Raw genomic sequence first — 21,192 nt, 5'->3', positions numbered from 1 at the left:
ATCAATGGTTTGGCTACAAGATATTGCACCATCTGAGTTTACACACTTTGATGATCATTAAGAGTCCAATCTGTGTGGTAGATTTGTGCAATCTGTACTTTCCATTCCCTCCTCTTGGTACACAAACTGCTCTATAAAACACCCAGAGGGCAGAGAGAGGAGAAGCCAAAGTTTGTGATATTCTTCAGCCTGACAGCCACTATGAACCTCATCAAAACCAAAGGTAAGACCTCCCTACTTTATACAGCGTGCAGAAGAGATGTCTTTGTCTGTGCGTCTGCTGGCATATGCTTTAATTTTATATCCACTTTTTTTTTTATTACCCTCTACTGTCCATCTAATCAGGTGCCCTGGGGATCAGAGGCCACATCATGCGTTATGTTCTCATTGGCCTGTTGGTGTCTGAAGCCATCTCTCAGGCTGCAAGCAGTCCAGAGGAAGAAGTAGCCTTACTAAAGCTGAGACTAAACTCTTTGAAGACTCGCTACAAGGACCTGTGCAACCAGTACTCCTCCCTGGCAGCCAACTGCTCAGCTCCAGGTACTGTACTTTCCTCTTCTGGGCTCCGGCAGATGGATGATAATTCATCATTAGTTTATGTAGCCTACGTTCTTTTGCACTCCCACATGTTCTGCATCATTTGTGAAACTGTTAACTTGAATTTTTATTTTTTTGGATGTTTGGATGATCATTTCTCTTACCAATCTCCCCTCATAGGGCTCACTTGCTCCGAGTGTCCTCCCCAGTGGTTTCAGGTCGGGGATAAGTGCTTCCACATCAGAACTGACAAGAGGGACTGGCTTGACAGTGAAAATAACTGTACAGCATCAGGCGGACATCTTGCCATCTTAACCACTAGAGAAGAACATGTAAGTGTTTCTGTGTCTTTTTTATGCATTGCAATGTATTTGTTAATTCAAAAAAAGGCCTATAAATGTGGTTGTAATACATTTTTAGGAAGCCGTGGAAAAAGAAAGCAGAAGGATTGGAGGGTTTTACAAAGACTACTGGATTGGACTGACTGACGCTGAGACTGAAGGAGAATGGAAATGGGTGGACAAGTCAAACCTTACAAACTCGTATGTATAAAATTACAAAAATTCAAATTATTGTCTCTACATTAACAAGCATCCTGATGATGGTTTAATAACCGTAAACCAAATGCAGAGCAGCTGTAGCAACTGCCTGTACAGACTGAGAGCTGTATATAGAATCTATAGACTTACAATGAAGGCCTTGGTTTTTACTGTACAGATAACATCCAGTGCGACACCTACACAAGATTAATTCTGTGCATTTTCATGTAAGGATAGGAATTACAAAAAAGGCTTTTACTATGTTGGAAACATCTGAAATTCAGCCAGAAATCAGGACAAGAAAAATGCAAATACATCTGAGACATGTTCACTGAGTTTGCCAAGACCTTAAAGAATATTAATGTGTGAGCTGACCTTGTTGAGCAGATGCAGTGTAAAGCACAAGCGTCTGTGGAGCTTATTCTTGTCACTGTGTGTGTTTACGCATGCAGACCTCAGATATTTCTAACAGTGACTGGCCATAGTCATTTCCTAACTATCGCCGAGTACAAAGTACAGTTGAGTCGAATGTCATTAGTTTTGCAGGTATTAAGCCATAACCGTTATTTTTGACCTGATGATGGCGCTACATATGAAAGTGAGGATCGGATCACAGGCGTCATGAGAACGATTCATCCATAAACGTTGAGACATTTTACACAAACCTCATGGTGGTGCTAGAGGAAAAGTAACAAGAATTCATCCTCTGGGAACCATGAATAGGTAATATTATACATAATAGGCAAGTTAGCATATCTAGAAACAGATTCCCTGTCACAGAATGGGTGGCAGGTGCCACAAGTGCCGAGCACCACACACTGAATTTTTTCTCTCTTTCCCATTGTGAAGATTTTGGGACAGCCTGAAATCGGAGCCAGACAACAACCAGTCCGGTGGACCGGAGGGAGAGGACTGCGTGGTGGTGGACGGCCACTCTCAGACCTGGTTCGATGTGCCCTGTACCTTCCTGTATCCCCGAATCTGTCAGATGGACGCCATCCCGCTCAAGTGACCTCCCTCCCCCCTTCCTCACCATCGGACCACGACACATATATGAAAGATTATGATGCTTTATTGAAAATATTCATCATTTACTTCTTTATGGTGCCTTTTCATCAATAAATCAACATAATTCTGTCAAAGGATCCTGTTTTTATTTGAAGTAATAAAGCGTCATTGTCTGTGTACAAATAATATAAATGTGTATATCATATAAATATTTATAGAAGTAAGTAACCAAGCCTTTCAGTGCAGTAGTATGGAGCATCATGAAAACAAATATACATGACGTGGCAATTAGTCCTCAAAAACCTGAATCTAACAGTGTGAATGAAATCAACTATAACATAAACAGTTAGAGGCAGTAATAATCACAAACAATGATATCATTGAATGAACAATAAAGCAATTCTGTGACACAAAAAAATCCCTTACATTACGAATATAAAATTCAAACTGGCTGATATATACAAGAGTAAAAGAGTCTTATCTGACATTTCAACAGTGACTGAACTTTGTTTTAAACTTCCAGACCTTCATCTAACACTGCCAACAAAGGGTTCACAGTCTTCGCAGATGTGACAGAAAAATCCATCTTATCTGGACATAAATTCAGTTGGTTGCTGCGTCCTCTTGAAAATGTCTTTCTGGGAGATATTATGTCCTGTAGAAACCTTTGGGCTTGGGGCTGAAACAGAAAGTCACAGGTTTCTCTTTGAGTTGTGGAGAGAGACACGGGGCTACCAAAAACAAAAATGTAGATGTTTATTTTATTAATATGTGTAGTCTACATAAAAAGCCTTATGGATAAAAGTGCTATACAGATTTCAGCGCTGATGAGTGAGAGTGTAAATGTGTGTTTGCAGCCACATCATCAGTTCAGGAAATGGTTAGTACGTACTTCTTGCATTGGCAGAGTCGATGCCTGAGGTGTCGCATCTTCCGCTAATGTCAGCCACAAAGAGAAACAAACATAGAGAGATAGAGAGTTAACTTTTAATGCCGCACTAACGCTTCAGTGTCGTCTCACAGAAAGAAATATAGGGATGGTTTAACTGTACTTTTCTGCGTCGGCAGAGGATGAAAACGAGGATGACGATGAGGATGACGATGGCTGCAGCACTGCATATGATCACCAGCATCCACACACTCAGTCTGTGTTCTGCATACAACGGGGAAAGACAGTCATCAAACAGTGTACAGTACAGAGAACGCATCATGTAAAACCGAGTTTCTGTCGTAAAAAGATTGTAGCCACAAGGTCATGCCCAAGTCATATTTCCTGCTCTCCTCTCACTTCCTGTGCTCACCGATCTTCAGCGTTATCACAGCTGACGTAAGCTGATTTTTGCCCTGCAACAGCGAACACTCCCACTTTCCTCCATCTCCTGTGCCCACTTCCGGGATGATGACATCGGCGGGATGATGTTCAGATTTCAGAGCCGGCAGGGACGATCCTGGAGGTGGGGACCACTTCACGTGAAGGCCAGAGGGCAGCGGGTGGCCAAGGCTGCAAGACAAGTTGAGCGGCTGGCCAGAAACTAAGTCTGTTTGTGGGGAGGAAATGACTGGAGACAGAACAAAGGAAGGAAAGAAAGAAAGAAAGAAAGAACAAGGAAATGAAAAACATATTTATTGAAATAAATAGAAAATTGAGAAAAGCTGTTGTTTTTTGAAGCTGTCGTCTTCTTCTACATTTACTGTTTGAATCGGACTGAGCCTTTGGCCTCTGTGGCTGCAGTGTGATAAACCTGCAGGTTATTCTTACTAACGTTAAAAATAATAGCAATAGCCATAAATAACAGCATCAGTATCACAACCACACAGCACATAACATTAACAACTTAATAAAACAATTATTAATGGGATCATAGTGGTACAGTATTAGTCAGTTATGATATATAGAATACAGTCCTAAAAAAAATTTGAGCTGAAAAACACAAAACAAATCTGCAATTATTTTGATTATTGATCAGTCAACCAAGTTATTTTTAAAAACAAAAATGTCAAACTTTCTCTGGATTCAAACCCCCAAATGTCAATGCTTGCTAGTCTTTTTAGACTTCACTGTTAGTAAACTGAATATCTTTGGACACTGCAGTGCACTCCTCATTATCTCCCAACATTTATGGACAAAAAGAATCATCGATAAGTTCAGAGAATAGCTCGCAGATTTATCGATAATGAAAGCAATCATTAACTACCTAAAAAAGTTATACAGACATAATGCACCTTATCCTCCAGAGCCTGCAGCTAGGTGACCATGTCATATGATTCTTTGCATTTTTAACATCGATCTACAAAATAACACTGAGTAAACATATAACAACTATATGTAACTTTATACTTTTACCTACCAATCAGTAACTTATAACCGGTCTAAAGCTGTGGTATAACACTTGTTTCTCTGTGGTTTGAACTAGCCAGCGTGGACACAATAAACAAACTAACTAACCAACTAACTTAAATAAGAATTCACTGACAGAACTGTATTTCATAAATCGACAGTCTTTCAATTGCACACCGTATTGAATTTGGTTTGGTTTTGGCAAAGTTGAAGAGAGACCACAAAAATTGCAGTCGGATTACAATGGGATCAAGTACAGGGTCCAAAAACAAATCAGGAGGCTCATTTATGCTAGATATACCAGCGCCTTAAATTAATCCATCAGATCAGTGTTCCTGGTTAAATAAAACTTCAGATGAAGATAAGAAATCTTAGATTTATATTATAAATGCTCAGAACACAGAGTCCAATTAAAATTCATTGTGTTATCACACTCCTATGGCAGTGGGGGAGCTCGTTATACCCTATTAAAGCAAGTGGAGCTCGACAAGTGTATTAGCCACTGAATTAGACACATGTCACACCAGGGACATTTTCAGATAAAGTCGCAGCAGAGAGATGAAAACACTTGTATTGGTACAAGAGAGCAGAAGCAGAGAGGTGGCAAACAAACAACTGTCTCCAACTTGTTATGAATAACAATTAGTAAGAAGCAAAGAAACTGGACATCAAAAAGATAAATGAGGACACTGTGATAACTAAAGAACAAGTCAAAAGAATTGCACAAGACAAATGTGAGTGTAACACAGAGCCGAACTTGTACCACACAATTTGTTTTGACTTACTTTGCAACACCTCTACGCGCACGGCCCTGTTCAGAATGGCACCGCTTTTAAATTTCATGTTGCACACATAGTTTCCCCTGTCTTCTTCTCTGCCTTGCTTTCTGCTCAAAGACAGATCTCCATTTTTTAAGTTTTGTACAGGTCTCAGTTCTCTGTGTTGGCCCGTGTTTTTCCACAGCGAATCATTCAGATTGAGGAAGTAGAGCTTCTGTGTATCTTTAGAAACTAGACCTGAGGATGGATCAGGTGAGAATTGCCAGTAAATTTCCTGGACGTCCCGAGCTTTGACATGTTCCCAGGAGACGTGAGGAGCAAAGGAACAGGGGATGTTGAGAGTCTTTGATTTCGATGTATACTTAGGATCTGAAGGAGCCGGGGATAAGTCTAAATAAGGAAGAAAACAGAAACAATGGTATCTTCAGGATGAGGGTACACTACTGTAAAACAGTTGCATACTTGTGCATAAACAGTAACTCACCCACAACCGTAACAGAAACTCTGGTCTCTTTTTTGTTTTTGCCATCTGTTACAACACAGGTCCACTTGCCAGTGTCTTGGCTTGTGACTCTCTTGTTGACTAGGCTATTTTCTTTTTTGTCTTGGGGATTCAGCCAGTGTACCTGAGGCTTCTTGTTACCCAGAGTGTTTACGCTGCAGGACAGAGTCAGACTTTCCCCAGGCAGCAGAGGAGAGCGTGGAGTCATACTCACTAGCACAGAGAGGGTAAAGGAAACAGAATGGAATTTAAGAAAATTATTTGGTTGTATATTTCAATCAAGTAAACATAGTTTAAGAAATATTGCTGCATTTAGGTAAAAAACTTCCCCAGATGTCAAGCTTTTAGAAAGTAAGAAAACAGCCTAGATTTTTTTTTTTAAAGCTCGATTACCATGTTTTATGAGTTTGTCTATTGGGTTTTTAAAAAGCCAAACGGTTTTTAAGTTAAACCCACAGCCCTTTGGTCAAAACACACGCTAGATTTGATCAAAACACATCTGCCTCTTCAGTATTCCTAAAATAACATAAAGTATAAAAGCCTGTTTAAATAAAAATGTATCAGGGTGAATGTGACATGACTGAACTGAAACATTTCACCTTGTTTTTACTCTTACCGCTGAGTTGGAGTATTTTGATGGAAGTGAGACGTGGCCCAGAAGGCATTTGACAAAAAAATTTCCCAAAGTTTGCTTCTTGGATGTTTGTGATGACCAGTGAGTCACCAGAGAAGGACAACTTATTGCTCCAGGCTTCATCTGCAAGGCAAGAATTGATTGTTCGTGTCAAAAGTAACTTTATTTTCAATGTAGAGACCTGTTTCAGCGAGTGATATCATATCTGTCAATAGCTCAATGCACTGTTCACCTGTAATGAAATGTTTTCCGCCTAAGTCATTGATCCAGGCAAGGTCTTTGATAACTGTATCATCAATCTTCCAGTACAAATATCTATATGAATCTGCCTGACACTTGAGGGTAACAGTATCTCCCACCTGAGCATATACCACCTCCTCAGCACCTAAGAGAGTGAGAGAAGGATGTCATTTGTTGATGTGCAAAACAAAATGTCCGGCCATGAATTTAAATAACTGTAATCAGCGCATCTTACCTGAGGTACCCGAGATTAGCACAGCGATGAGAATGAGTACTGATTGAATTAGGTTCTTCATCTCAGTCACAAGTCTGAAAAACAATTATTTTAGAAAAAGAGAGGTAGCATATTTATATAAATTCTTTATCATAATCATACTAAACTCTATGTGTATGTCACCTTTCATACATATGATGCAGTTAAATGTGCTTTATGTGAAAGTTACATTACAAAAATGTGATAAAACTAAGATGTTAAAATAGATTCTAAAAGAAACAGGGAGCCAGTGTAAAGATTTTAAAATGGGGATGATCTGCTCCCTTTTACTTGTTTTTGTTTAGACTCTGGCAGCTGCATTTCCTGCCAGCTTGAATGTGTTCACTGATTTCTTTGGTAATACAGCAATATTCAAGACAAGAGAAGACCAAAGCGTAAATCAATTTCTTTGCATCGGAAAAGTACAAGATATGGTCTGAGGTTTGTGATTCTTCCATGGTGGAAAATGTGGTCATACAGTCACTGAGCTTTCTACATGACAATGACACTTAAGCTTTTCACCTCTGACTGAACCAATTTAGTTTTAAGTAGCTTTAGGGGCATTTAAAAGTATTTTTCTGATGTAACCCCAATAACTATGATTTCTGGTCAATTTGTTTTCAAATAGTTGTTAGTGATCCAAGTTGTAATACTCTTGAAACAGTTTGTTAAAAAGTATAATAATGAGGTCATTGGGCATGAACATAAATACAATTGCGTGTCATCTGCCTAGCAATAAATTTCACACCATGATTGTATACCTTTTGCCCGGCTCGGAGCACGTACAGTGGGAAAAGGAGTGGACCACACACGGAGCCCTGTGGCAAAAATTATTCATAATAGATGGATCAAGATTGTTTTTCTTAAGAAGAGATCTGACTAACGCAGTCTTAATGTACATGCCATTATTTTCACGTTCATTAGGTACGTCTACACAGTCTGATGCGAACTGATTCAAAGACCCTGAAATAACTTTGTGAAGCTTAAAAGCTTAATTGTTGTTAGTTCTGTTAATGTACTAGAGGTCTTTTTTTCTTTTCTTTTTTTTATTTGAGAGCCTAGTTGGGTTGGTGATGCCGTACTTGACTGCATTATAGTACACTGTTTCTAATTTTTGACCACTACCTCCACAAACACGAGGGCGGCAGAAATGTATGGTTGTGTATGTGTGATCAATCTAGTGCGAAACAGCTTCTACAAGAGAGAAAGAAAGGATTTATTGCAAGGCTGTTGGTTAGCAATAGATTATACTGGTCTACCTAATAAATTAGTAACTGAGTGTATAGAGTGAAAAAGTCAAATTTAGCATCATAGACATCAATTTGAACACTTTATTTAATATTTTACTGATGCATTTAGAAAAACAGCAATTTGAAAAGCAGCATTTCAGTAAATAAACATTGTAGACACATCCTTATTTTATCATATCTTTTTGTATGTTTATACAATTTAGCTGCAAAACTGTAAAACCACTCGACAGGAAGCAAAGAGGGGTCTGTGGTGGTCTCAGATTTAGACAGATTTTGGAAGATAAAAGTGGAAGAGTTCAGAGAGCTGAGAGTAGGCGGCCTGTGGTGGGCTTTGGATGAAAAGAAACAGACAAATGTTGAAGGGGAAGAGACACAGAGCGTACGCTGGGTTGTGGTGGGCCTTGATTTAGTTAAGGTGCAGATTCTTATCCCAGTCGTCCCCCTCCCCTGCTCCCCCTCTGCCTCTCACCCCTCCTCTCTTCCTCCCCTGTTCCACGAAAGACGGATCTCTGCACGCTTAAAAAGACGAAAAAACAGCGACCACAGCACCGGCAGCACACCTAGACTGTGGTTTAAGGTAGATGTCTCTCTTTTTCTCTCCCTGTATCACACCCTTATCTCTCTGCCCCCCCCCCTTTCTCTGATGTATACAGTATGTCATGATTGTGCACAAAAAATCTTTTCAAAGACTTTTGATGCTGCTTTTATACTGAGTCGATCCTTTAAAAGAAAAGATAAAGGCGTTTTCTTTTTTCAAAATTAAAATAAAAATGTAACTTAAGGTGAAATTATATCTTTACACTGTTTATACCAATGGGGGTTGTTTCATTTTGAAACAGTTGAAATAAAAGATGAAATTAAATTTTACTTAAAAGTTGATGCAGAACACGGCTTGTTAACGCTGCATTAAGATTCAATGCAATATAATGTATAAGTAGTGAAGAGACGCAAGGAGCGCTGGCTTCTCTCTGGTTAAGGAGCATTTGTACTGGTCTTAATTAAAATTACAAGAACTAACAAAGCAATATATAAACTGATCAAAACAGAAAAATAAGACGTTTGAGTCTTTTGAGTATTTTTTCCTATTACAACAACACTTTGCAACCACGTGTATCCATGAAGGCTCATTGTCCAAGATTCTGACAAATATTTTTGTAATAAAAAAATTGCCAAAGTTGGGGTACGGCATCGACCATGAATGCAGTGTCCTTGGTTCGTGTCCGCCCGTGGGCACCTTTGTTGTGCGTCACTCCCCATCTGTCTCTCTCCTCCCTAATGTCCTGTCATCTCCCTACTGTCAGCAAAATGCATAAAATGTCAACTAAATATATTTGTTGGCAAATCTCTCTGTTTCACCAATAGAGGAGAAATCTGTTCAGAAACGATACGTCATGTGAAAATGTGTTAAAGCCATCAATATAAAAGTAACAGGATAAATGTTTCAAAATTAATACGGTCACAAAGTAATTTTTATTGTAGTGTATTATACTAACATTAAACATAACACATTGATAAAATTCTGCTCATAGCTTTAAAACGCTATGATCATCTGTCTGAGGCCTCACACTTAAAACAGTTCAGGCTGATATGTAGGATACAGAAAAAAACCCCATAAAAAACAAAACCTTTTTGGTTCACTACATAACTCATAGTAGGGCCTCAAGAAAAGCAACATTAAACATTAAAACCTGTGGTGATGTGTGTCAAGGGGAAAGGTCTCAAAGTAAATGGTTTATGTATCTTTCGAACAGGACTGTAAACACATGACTATGAGATGCATTTCAACCCATGAGATGGGATTTGACAGAAAATAAATGATGTTGCATTATTTACTTTAACTGAGATCAGAGTTTGTAAGAAAAGAAATAAGAGTGGAGGCCGGCAACAGAGTGAAACTGGCGATAAACAGACGTTCAAAGTCATCGCACCTGTGGAGCTTTAACCCAGAAACTGAGTAAGACGATAATATCTGCAGTCAGGATGGAGCTTCAACAACAAGCAGAGACGGAGGGGGGAGGGGAGGCTCAGGGCCAAACACAGTGGAGAGGTGAAGGAGGGGAGGAGAGCGAGCAGAAAAAGAAAAAGGACACCACATGATAGGATTATAGTGCAATTTGACTGAAGTGTGTGTGCGTGGTTTTCACTATTTAAAGTCCTGCTGAATTTAACATCTTCTTAATTTTTAAAATTCACTCCCAAATAAATTACACGGTAATATATAGTTTACGTGTGTTTAACAAACCAGAATAAGAGAAATGAGTTGTTCATCGTTCCCACAAATCTACGTTGAAGAATCAGCGGCTGCACAAACGTTAATTATATCTCTGCTTGTATCTCATTTCATTTTGTTCAAATTGTCATATTGTATTTGAAGGTCCATGTAAAATAGATGTCCTCTTTTATTATGAAAATATAAATGAAGGTTGGAATTTGTAAATTGTGTTTAGCAGCAGTCCTTTAAGTATCGGTCAGCTGCCCAGTGCTGAAATACTTAAGACTTTCACCAAAGCGTAAAGCAAGAAAGAAGAAACAGAACAAATGCAATTAGACATTTGAAAATGATTTAGTATGTAATGACATTTTTATAAGAATCCATTTTTATGATGATGTTTTTTAATGTTTAATATTTTAGCACTCTGTCAGTTTTATTCAAAGGATCGGTGTGTGCTGTTGATTCATACATCTTGTAGCTGTATATATAAAACTCACGATGACATTTCGGCTCTACTGGACCTGCTGAGGTCACACAGGTTTATGATTCAAAATCAGTATCAGGCAGGAGAAAAACGTTTGACTCTGATATTTGGTGTAAATGTTTTTATATTGTGAAGTTTATGTATATTTAGCTAAAATTAAAAAAAGAAATGCTGTATACTTACAACTCTCATTAAGTGCTGAAATGTCCCACTGTGTTCAGTGATGTGGAGTCAGGAGGAAATGTCGAATATTTATCAAACGAGCCTTTTTAAGCGCCGTTGCACCTCCCTCGCCCCCGATTGGTCTGGAAAAAAAACACAGAGTTGTTGATCAAACCCGAAGTCAGAATAATGACCTTTGATTGGATGTCACAGAGGAAGAGGGCAAGATCTCCTTACCAAACTTTTCTTTACTATCTTAAAACCGTTTATCACTTAATGTGCTGTTTAGGATAAAAATGTGTATGCTGCGTTATAATATTAGATGAAACAGAAACAAAACCCATCGGTTGGGCAGCGTAATGGTGCCATAATTTAATCAGTGAACTAAAATGCATTTTTGATCGTCTATGTCCACTTTTACTTTTTAATCTCTCCAACAGATACAAATAAACAACAACCTTAATTGGATAAAACGGTTATTTGAGCTGCGGCCTGATAACATATGTCAGAAAATCTGAGAAAAGTCTAACTGGACTCATTATGTATCTTTAGCACGTCGGCTCGGTCGGCTTACGTCTTAATTTATTAGAATTGCTCAGTTGATTTTTTCACTTGATCATATAATTGTACCGATTTAGATACGTAATTAGTGTATCAAAACCCAAGGCATGAACTGCTGGACCCATTTTCACAAAAGCAGCTGATAAATGGAAATTAAAAACGGAACATATCTGAAAAAGTAAGACCCAGATTAAGTTGTTAATGCGGTAAGGGAAAAAGAAATCGTTTTGGAGAAACTGTCTTGCTGGGATGGCAGTACAGAGAGATGCATGGGATCATGTGAGTTTAATATTTATATATTGTGAAATAAATATATCAGGACACTTCAAATCTAAAAGATACAACCATCGACACATTTCATCTTGTCTCTCTGCACGATCACCTCCTCACATTTCCATGACCGGTCCCTGCGTACGTCCTTACACATGCACCTACTATCATCATAGACTTTGTTTCCTTCAGCAAAATCTTCTTTGCTCATGTCAACAACAACTTTTCTGTCTCTAACATGTTCAGATGTCTTCTAGGAGACAAGCAAACGCTGCTGTGTGAACTCTGGGAGCTGCGCACATTGGTGCACGTTTTCGTCTTGAAGTTAACAACAAAATAAATGAATATCAACGTTGTATAAAGTCTGCAGGGGAAATTTCTGACTTGAAAGATGAAATTGTCCGACAGTAACAATTTTTCTTTTCAAAAGTTGTCAATCTCATGCTCTGTGCGTTTAAATACTGAAAACAACTAAGAAACATTCATCAGACAAAGATGTCTACAATATCTCTTTTAAATTACCCCTTGAGCAACTTCAAAGTTAAATCATCTATTGTTTAATAACCTGACAAACATAATCAGTAGCTGCTTGTTACAGCGCACTGGTATTGAGTGAGAAGTTTAAATTAAAAACACTGGGTTTGGGCCGCATCAAACTTTATATGCTTCATTTATGACACTTTTCCTTGGAATTCAGAAACCTGTGTTCGAATCTGTGGTGGCAAAAAGGATTTGACTAGATTTGAAAATAAACCTCTGTGGGTTTCATCAAATTCTGGTCTGAGCGAGTTTGTCGCAGATAAACCCGCCAAACGGTCTGCGCAGGTGGAAGACTTTAACTTTATTAATCTAATTTCTTGTTTTCTGATAAATTAGTATTCAGTGATCGTACGCAAACTGATCAGATTTAACCAAGCGAACGGGGCAATTTAACAAACAAACTTGTAAAAGGAAAATTTATGAGTGGAGGTTTCACCTCTGAGACGGGCAACATTTATTAGCAAATAAAACACTAACTAAACCCTGCACTGCATTAAACTGCCTCATAAGATATCTATTCATCTGACACTACTCCATGCATTTATCAAAAATTAACAGCTGTGTTTTATGTCTTTCCATAATGACATTTATCTTTTGCAGCACTTCACAGTCCAGTTAGGTTCACGGGCCTAAAGTGCTGTTCCAGGTAAAATCAGGGTTTCCTTCCTCATTTCATTGAGTGTTTTGGTGAAATTAAATTGTCAGTCACTCGGTGTACAATTCAAATTACACACTGCATAACATAGTAATTTTCTTATTATGTACTGAGTACATGTACACCTGCGCGGGAGCCAAACATCTGCTTGTGTTTATCTGGGCTCCTAACCTGCTGTAGAGTCTCGCCTGCACTCAATACAGCAGCAATATGACATCTGTGGATCTCTGTCTGTGGATCTCTATCTGCTCTTACTCTTATCTGGGTTTGACTTCAACAGCTTATTGTTATCCTCACTGTAAGTAACACACACCACTGCAGGGATTGTTACTGTTACAATATCAACTATACGACTGTGCTGATGTGGCATCAGTACGGGAGTTAAACACTGAGAGGAAAAATCCTCCTAATAAACACTGACACATTTCAAACCAGTCTGTGAAAAGGTAAAGGAAGATAAATGAAACCTGATTGGCAGCCACAGTCGGCATGTTAATTTTGTTTGTTTCTTTTCACCTTAACTTGACGAACCAGTTAAAAAATCTGTTCATTAAAATTCAAAATGATGAAAGAAAATTTGCCAAATAAGACATGTTTTTGTAGAAGTGCAGCCCCTCGCAAGTAAAGAGAATAAAGTATTTAAAACGCTGATGAATTGAGGGTGTGTAGTTTCATTTGAGATTTTTTTTCTTGTGCCATGTTGAAACATTAATCTTTATGCATCAAAACAAAACAGAAATTCTTCATCCAGGGATGAGGTGATCTGTCTGAGGACAGCTTGCCCCCATGCTAACTAATGGCAGCTACAGGGATCAGTTAAGGGACTAGAACTGTAGAAGCACGTTGCCGAGGTGGTTTAGCGACATGAACCACAACAAGGACAAAACAAACATCTCACACACTTCTCATGTTTCTCTCTGAGGTTTCTCTGCCTGCCTCTGTACTGCCTTCATGAAGAGTTCACACCTGCTTCTGTTCCCTCTGAGCTCAAAATGAAACAGGCTTTTTGTTTACTCCTTACGAAAAAAAAACGTTCACGTTATGGCGACTACTCTGTAACATCGATTTCTAGGAGTCTTTGGGTAAATGAATATTTTCTGATTTTCTTCCCTCAGTGTTTTCTCGCTGTGATTTTGGTGGAAAACACCTGAAAGTGAGGACTCCCTCATTAGTCACACACCTAACGAAGGCGTTTGTCCCACATCTTGTCATTTCTGAAAGAGAAAAAGACAAAGTGTGGGCCACAAGCAAGATTGAAGGGTGATTCACTTTTTTCGCATGCAGCTTTTGTCTCCTCATCCCCCATTCTCTCCTACAGAGGGTTTCCCTCACTGTGCAACCTCTGCTTTCTCTTCTGCTTTATAACAACTTCGAGTTAGAGCACAGTGTGAGATTCAAGCGAAGGCATGTAGACAAAAACACTACAAGATGTGTGAGGCCCCGCGAAGATGGGAAGAGACCGAGTTTGTGCTGACTGTTTTAGTGTCTGTGTCTGCTCTGTTTTTCAGAAATAAACAAAATGTCAGTGGAAAAGAGGTTGAGAATCAGAAACAAGTGACATTCTGCTCAATGACTGAAAACATTTAGATTCTTACGCCATGCGGGGAACTTCATTCAAGCTTCTTTGAAGCCTCAGAGTTGTGAAACAGTAGATGAGGACAGAAAAGTTTGCTTTCTTTTCTTGTTTCTCCCACTCACCTCTTCACCTCCATCTTCTGTACACATCAATGGTTTGTAAGTTATTTAGTTATTTACTGTCACCATACTGTTTGTGGGCTGCTGTATTATCATTTCGTCAGAATGGAAAAATAGATTCTTCTTATTTTGTTACAGCGAGTGTAGAAGAACCGTCATACAGAATATGAATCATGTTGTTTGAATAGATGAATAGTAATATCAAGTCATGTTTGTGCAGTGTTGCTGAGAATGCAGTCTGATATGTGTGAGTTATTTTTAGTTTTTCTGAGGAAAACTGCATCATGGTTCATTGAGAGACTCGCAGGCACACTGTCAGTGTAAAGTTGTGATTAGGTTTAAGCTAATGAGTTTAATGGTGACGTTGGTTTACCATGGAAAAACTGCTGTACAGTTCCACAGCGCCTACATACATGAATATGAAGCATTTACTGTTTGTGTAGCTGAAGTTACTGCTACATTCCTGTAAGTAATAAAGATAAATTATTCATGTTATTGTCAAAAATAGACTAGTCAGCAAAATGACAAAACCCCCCCCAAAAAACAGCTACAGGCTCTCTCTCAAAACAAGCTTCCCCGCAGTCCTGAACGCTACTGTAATATTCAGCTTTCAATGTTGTAGCATCTATAAACGTCTTTACTCTTGCACCACTGTAGCACATTCACTTCCAGTGCTACTAGAACTTGCATTAAATAAAAATGCATTTCGACAGAAAGTACATTCCCACTTACTTCACAGAACGTTTAGAAAAAACTGGGTAACCTAAGAAGTTTGAAAACCACTATTCTTCTGTTTGACTACGCTCTGGAAAGCATTCAAATTTAATTTGCTGCTTCAATCAAGCAGCTACAATATTCATAGATTTGCTATTTGATTAAATGAAAGGATGGGTTCACATTTTTACATCTGTCTCAAAACAACACTCACATGCCCGTACATTCGTTTCTATTCCCCTAAGAAACCTACATCAATGTCAGACCCTGTTCATGTTGCAAAGCAAACGCTAACCGTCACACAGAACTACAAACATCGTGCAGGATTCCTCAATTCACATCTTACTTATCAAAACCACATTGAAAATGTAACAAACAAGCTCAACCAGAAATTGGATGTTCTTAATAAGATCAGTCCATATCTCACTGCTTCATGCAGTCATTCTTTCAACAATGTCCTATTGTCTTGTCTTTGAACCAATAGCGAGACTATTCAACAGAGCTTATAAGAACCATGGCAACATTTCCCAAAGGACTCACCGCCATACGGCAGTTTTCACTGTCTGACGCCCTGGCTTTTCAGAACTTTACAAATAATATATAATATATAATATCAAATTTTACTTTCAGAGCCAAAACAATTCCAACTCCACCTCAACTCTTACTGCGCTTCCAAGACAGGAACGCATCACTCGATAAATTCCACATGCACTTGTTCCAGTGCGGGCCAACAAGGACAACTATGACCACAGATCATATTTGTTTACACATATTAAAACCTGGAATGAGATTCCATATTATATTAGAGCAACAACCTCTATAACACATTTCAAACAGGGAAGTAAAAACACCACCTGATAGAAGGACACACGTGCAACCACTGTTTCAACTGTTGGTTCTGTGGATTATTTCTGGGTTTTTTGTTGTATAGAACAGGAACCTGCTGTAAATCACTTCCTAAGAACTAATAATAATAATAAGACCTAATGTAAGAGACCGAGGGTGGGGGGCATTCACCTTGGTCAGAACTTGTTATGTGTAAAAATGCATTATAAGTTAGACTGAAGCGAATCTGAGGCTTCAGCAGTTGGAGTTTGTCAATTCAAGTGGCTTTTTAGTGCAGAATTCATCCCCTCTGTTCCTACTCATCTCCTGCAGCTCAGTAGACAAAAAATGGGAACCTGTACTAAAAACAAGAAGTAGAATAATTAAATCTGGTGACATCTTATTTTTGCTTCAAATAAACTTTAGAATATATTTTCACACAGAACAAAGACCGGTGATTTTGTCTCCCTACATTAGAAATAAATTAGAAGGGTATTTCTTCACAGCCAGTATGGACAGCAGGAACACTTACAGCGAAGTTAAACTGTTTTTCACTGTACATATTTGCACAAGTATTGTATTATGGTCGGGTTGAAAAAATGTGAACCTAAGCTTTAAACTGGACTTTATTGTCAGATTTCTCATGAAACTGTCGCGTATCGTATCACAAATGGGAGACACAGACTAACGCAGCTGCAGTGTATTTAATTTCATAGCTCGATGTTTAGCGTCTGACTTAAACACCGACTCCACTGATCAGAATCTGCACCGAAATGAAGTGAAACCTGCGTGGAAGTGAAGCTACACATGAGGGGAGTTTACAGAATGGGAAATCACCTATCAGATCATTTTAATTTGAAGGATTGTGGAAAGACAAAATCTATAAAATGTATAACAATGGTTCAGTTTGCACCTGCAGTCGGAGCACAGATGACTGTTTGGAGCTCTGTTAGTTGAAAACTCACTCATCGACATGCTGTTTGTTGCACCTCTTTTGCAGCCAACAAATGCTGCTGGCTGGCATACGACGTATTATGACACCAATTTGTTCCAGGTGTCTCCAAGGTTCAGTTAAACTAAGGTTTTTGTTTGCAATAAAACTCTAACCTGAATTTGGTTTCCATGTTTTGCAGTGATGGAATGAAAACCCAAGTGGAAATACAAGAGGGAGGGACATACACTGGTTCAGAAATTTCAGTTTCATTTTGAATGACTGTGTGTATGTCAAACAATGAAAAAGAGTACTGAGTAATAAGCCATGAAAAGGGAATCCTATTCTCTCATATGAAAACACCCCCAGTGCAACATAGTCGTTATATTTTCATAACAGAGTGAGGGAAGCACAGCTTGGCAATCACCTACAGAGAAGAAGAAAAAAATACACATCTAAATGTGAATGTTGGCAGAAACAGTGACTTGATGCTCGCCACTAAAGTCACACTAACTGACTTTTATTCCTTACCATGATGTACTACAATAGCAGTAAAACAGTGGCACTTTATTTTGGCACTTTATTCCAACACACTGGGTTTGAATAAAACAATGACTGAGCCAAAAGTGGTGACATCGAGTTTTATGGGGTGTTAATGGATGAATAATGTAGGAATCATGGCTCGTATTTGTACGGAGTCCTCTCAGTTTTAGGACAATGACAATGCAGCAGGACAATTATCCTAAACATACACAAAAGGCAAACAAGGCGTTTTTATGGCCAAACATGGGAATGTTATTTACCAGCCAAGTCAGTCATCCCAGACTGAAGGCAAAAAGCCCAAAACAAGCAAGACAAGAACATTGTTGTAATATGGTTCTAGAGAGCATCACCAAATGAGAACTGCCTGCTGATATCTGCGGATCACACACTTTAGCCGTGCACCAGAAACATCGAAGGGGATCCGTTTAAGAAAATAAAACAAAAATTATTGTAACTTGTCAAATAGGTAGTCCTCTAAAATTGTGGGACTGTATATTAAAAAAACTATTAATATTACAAATTAATGAAGAGCGTCAACATTTGAACCTCATCGTCTCCTCATTCTTTTATTGCTAAAGTATGGCGCTAACACACCACAAAATGTGTCGCTGTCTTACTACATATGAACCACACCGTAATTGTAAGGCCCCAGAATTAATTTAGTTCACCAGAGAGCTTAAAGATTTATTTATTTACTTATTAATTTTTTTACAAACTGATACAAATTTAAATGTACAGGAAATAAAATGTCAGTAATAACAGCACAATAGGCTTCAAAGGTGCCTTCTTCCAAACTGATTAGCGTTCAGACTAGATCTGGAACTGAATACAGCATGAAGAGACACAAAGAGGTGAGCTGGCCACCCATGGTGAAAAACGTTAAAGCACCTGTGTGGAAAAAGTCTCAGGTACACTTTGCTTTTTATTATATTATACTGGCAGGCGTCAAACTGTGCCGACAACTTGTACAGCAGGAGTATATGAAGGCCCTACTTCAGCAACAGTTAGATCAACTGTGGAATAATGAACAATGTTTGAGTTGTTATTATTTCAGTATTCCCTATATTCATAGTGCCCAAGTAAAATACCAGATCATGTGTCACTGGTTGGTGACTGTTAGCCTGATATGTTCAGAGACAACACACTTTTAGTTCATCTCAAGATGGACAAAAGCATTGGGACTGAATTATTAGCAATGTTTATATTACTATATTACATGGTTGTATTGTGTACAGTTGATTTTAAAATACAACTCAGAATACTTAATTCTTCATTTGGTTGATATCAGACAAAGCAGAGAGACAAGACAGGGTTTGGTTATATGTTTCAGATGAAACGATGAAATTATCGAAGAGCCATTTTTGACATATGACAGAAGGAGCAGTTCAGGTGTAAATAATAAAACCAGTGCTGGTTGAATTCCATGTAGCTGCTTCAGTGTCAGGGTCCTGGGGTTGTGCACGCTGGCCCGCTCTCACACTGTCATGAATTGCTGGGAGCCTTGAACGTAACGGAGCCATCATTCGTAACGACTGCGCTATACTTATCATGACAAGTTCAAATGTCTGCTGCGAAAAGAGCTGTTAGATAACTTTGTTCATTCCCACAGGTAAAACTAGTCTGAATGCTCCTGCACATGTTACAGGGTCGACGTGGCTCTGCATTTGTTTTAAAGCTTTGGCTTTTCTTCATCTTGCTGAAGTGGCAGACTGCGTGAAAACACAGTTACGCTTTACCTTACACTTCTTAAAAACACCTGCATTAAGTTCCTACTGTCTAGAAATCGATGCCTGTGCGTCCTGTTAAATTTTTGAGTTATGTTACGTTTATATGCGCTGCAGATAATGCACATGTATATATGTTATGGCACAGTATATTCCACATTTCTTAAGCAACGATGCACATTAAAAGCCATTTGTTCAGTCGACCCGCTGCTGATATACTCAACAGATGATAGGCGACCATGAAGCTGTAAACGGTCACTTCTGTCATAGTTTAGGTCTCATTCATTTTCACAGACACTATCGGTGTCCCAAAATACACAGACATAACAAGTCATCATCGTTGTTCTCTTCAAGGCTGCTTCATAAAGCCACTATGTCAAAATTTTAAAATTCAAATGATAACTCTGTGCGCCTCAGAATAATATTTTTATACAACAAAATACTATTTGTATAATATCTCATAAACGACATATCGTAAAATATGATGTGTTATTCCCCAATAGAAAGACTTTGTATGTCAGAAACCATTATTTTCAAGTGCCTCTGAACAAGAGTGAATTATTCTAATTATTCTTTTTTAATTACTGGTCTTTGAAAGCTGCAACAATCATTTGTCATATGAGGCAGTCTGCAGGCCACAAAGCTGTACCCCTTAGCAACAGCTGACATCAACACTTAACAGGAGCAACATAAAGAACATAAACGTTTACGTCCTCCTGGGTTTAATTCTTTTTATATTTCCAGAGATTTGTTGCGTAGGAATTAGCTTGTATGCTACTTCAATAGATTAGCAGAAACCTATCAACGTCAACGATTGCAAAATCAGCACAAAATTGCTGTCGTTATTGCATAAGTTTTGATCTTTAAACTTTAACAGACAGCGGAGCAGAAAATTCTATTTTAGGCATTTCTGGTTCGATATTTTGAAATCTCTGTTCAGGTTGTCATCAGGAGCAGCACGATCAGTTAAGTCTGAAACAAGTCCCATAGAGGTTCAAATCAAGACCCATACATTTGGTGAATTAGTGATAAAACTAGAACTAGTGATAAAACAATGAAAAAATCATTCAGTATCACTGAATTTGATCCAGTTTGTGTGTAATTTCCAGCTGAATATCAGACTCACACTCAGTAATAACAATGTCAATACTCTGGCTCATCGTTTCTTGTAACTATTTGATCATTTGTTTTAGTTTTGTAGGAAAAATACAACCAACACAGGCGATATACAATCAAAGTCAAGACAAAATCAATTGGTGTGTGTAACGAGACAAAGACTTCTTAAAAATGTGGCCTCGAACGAGACCAGGTTTGAGAGCTACAGCCTTGCCCCTCTCTTTCTGTCTACGAGAGTGGATCTCCGGCAGCGTCTCGGAGATGTGTCAGTATTTGTAGCAAACATTTTTGCCCTGGAACACAGACATATTGATATCCTGACTTATGTATCTTCTCTCTGTTAGAGATCCATTAAATCAGCTTCTACCAAGAAGAACAGTGAGTATAGAGAGTATGTTTAAGAGTACTCACATGTGATGTGCTCAGTACAGCGATGAGTTCAGCTCTGACATTTGGTCGACTGTATGCACTGCAGGTGTCTCTTTCATACTCACAACCACACACACACACATACACACACACACACACACACACACACGCACACACACAGGAAGGATTACCATAGAGACCATACAAGAGTTTTGTAGAGCAGGTTTATGTTACAAAATATGAGAGTTTATCAACCCAAAATCGACATGAACATTTTGTTTTTTTTCACTTTCAAATTAACATGAATATGT

At 38.5% G+C, this 21,192-nt stretch overlaps 2 protein-coding genes across 2 annotated transcripts; one reads left to right on the top strand and one right to left on the bottom strand.

Moving 5' to 3' along the window:
- Positions 1-66: 66 nt before the first annotated feature.
- Positions 67-2,218, top strand: LOC111669925 (C-type lectin domain family 4 member D-like). The gene is made up of 5 exons (XM_023426434.2): positions 67-223; positions 346-540; positions 718-869; positions 958-1,079; positions 1,926-2,218. The coding sequence occupies exons 1-5, from the start codon at positions 202-204 to the stop codon at positions 2,086-2,088; spliced, it is 654 nt and encodes a 217-aa protein (XP_023282202.1). The 5' UTR covers positions 67-201; the 3' UTR covers positions 2,089-2,218.
- On the bottom strand, positions 1,940-21,009 carry LOC111669902 (T-cell surface glycoprotein CD4-like). The gene is made up of 11 exons (XM_023426409.2): positions 20,924-21,009; positions 10,960-11,081; positions 6,813-6,886; positions 6,570-6,722; positions 6,320-6,460; positions 5,686-5,916; positions 5,208-5,591; positions 3,386-3,643; positions 3,137-3,237; positions 2,977-3,020; positions 1,940-2,763 (listed from the first exon to the last, which is right to left on the bottom strand). Exons 3-11 carry the CDS (start codon positions 6,871-6,873, stop codon positions 2,733-2,735), a joined length of 1,404 nt encoding a protein of 467 aa, XP_023282177.1. The 5' UTR covers positions 6,874-6,886; positions 10,960-11,081; positions 20,924-21,009; the 3' UTR covers positions 1,940-2,732.
- Between the last annotated feature and the right edge of the window lie 183 nt (positions 21,010-21,192).

The sequence above is a fragment of the Seriola lalandi genome, unplaced genomic scaffold (genome assembly GCF_002814215.2).
Source record: "Seriola lalandi dorsalis isolate HSWRI2012SDOR001 ecotype SW California unplaced genomic scaffold, Sedor1 jcf7180002054825, whole genome shotgun sequence".
NCBI lineage: Eukaryota > Metazoa > Chordata > Actinopteri > Carangiformes > Carangidae > Seriola > Seriola lalandi.
Note: the sequence above shows the minus strand (reverse complement) of the source record. Positions and strands in the feature narration are given on the sequence as shown.

Coding starts and splice junctions, on each gene's coding strand:
- LOC111669925 (XM_023426434.2), top strand. CDS start 202: ATGAACCTCATCAAAACCAAAG. Junction 541..717: donor AGCCAACTGCTCAGCTCCAG/GTACTGTACTTT, acceptor CTCCCCTCATAG/GGCTCACTTGCTCCGAGTGT. Junction 1,080..1,925: donor AAGTCAAACCTTACAAACTC/GTATGTATAAAA, acceptor CCCATTGTGAAG/ATTTTGGGACAGCCTGAAAT.
- LOC111669902 (XM_023426409.2), bottom strand. CDS start 6,873: ATGAAGAACCTAATTCAATCAGTACTCATTCTCATCGCTGTGCTAATC. Junction 6,723..6,812: donor GCTAATCTCGGGTACCTCAG/GTAAGATGCGCT, acceptor TCACTCTCTTAG/GTGCTGAGGAGGTGGTATAT. Junction 3,644..5,207: donor GCGCGTAGAGGTGTTGCAAA/GTAAGTCAAAAC, acceptor TTCTGTCTCCAG/TCATTTCCTCCCCACAAACA.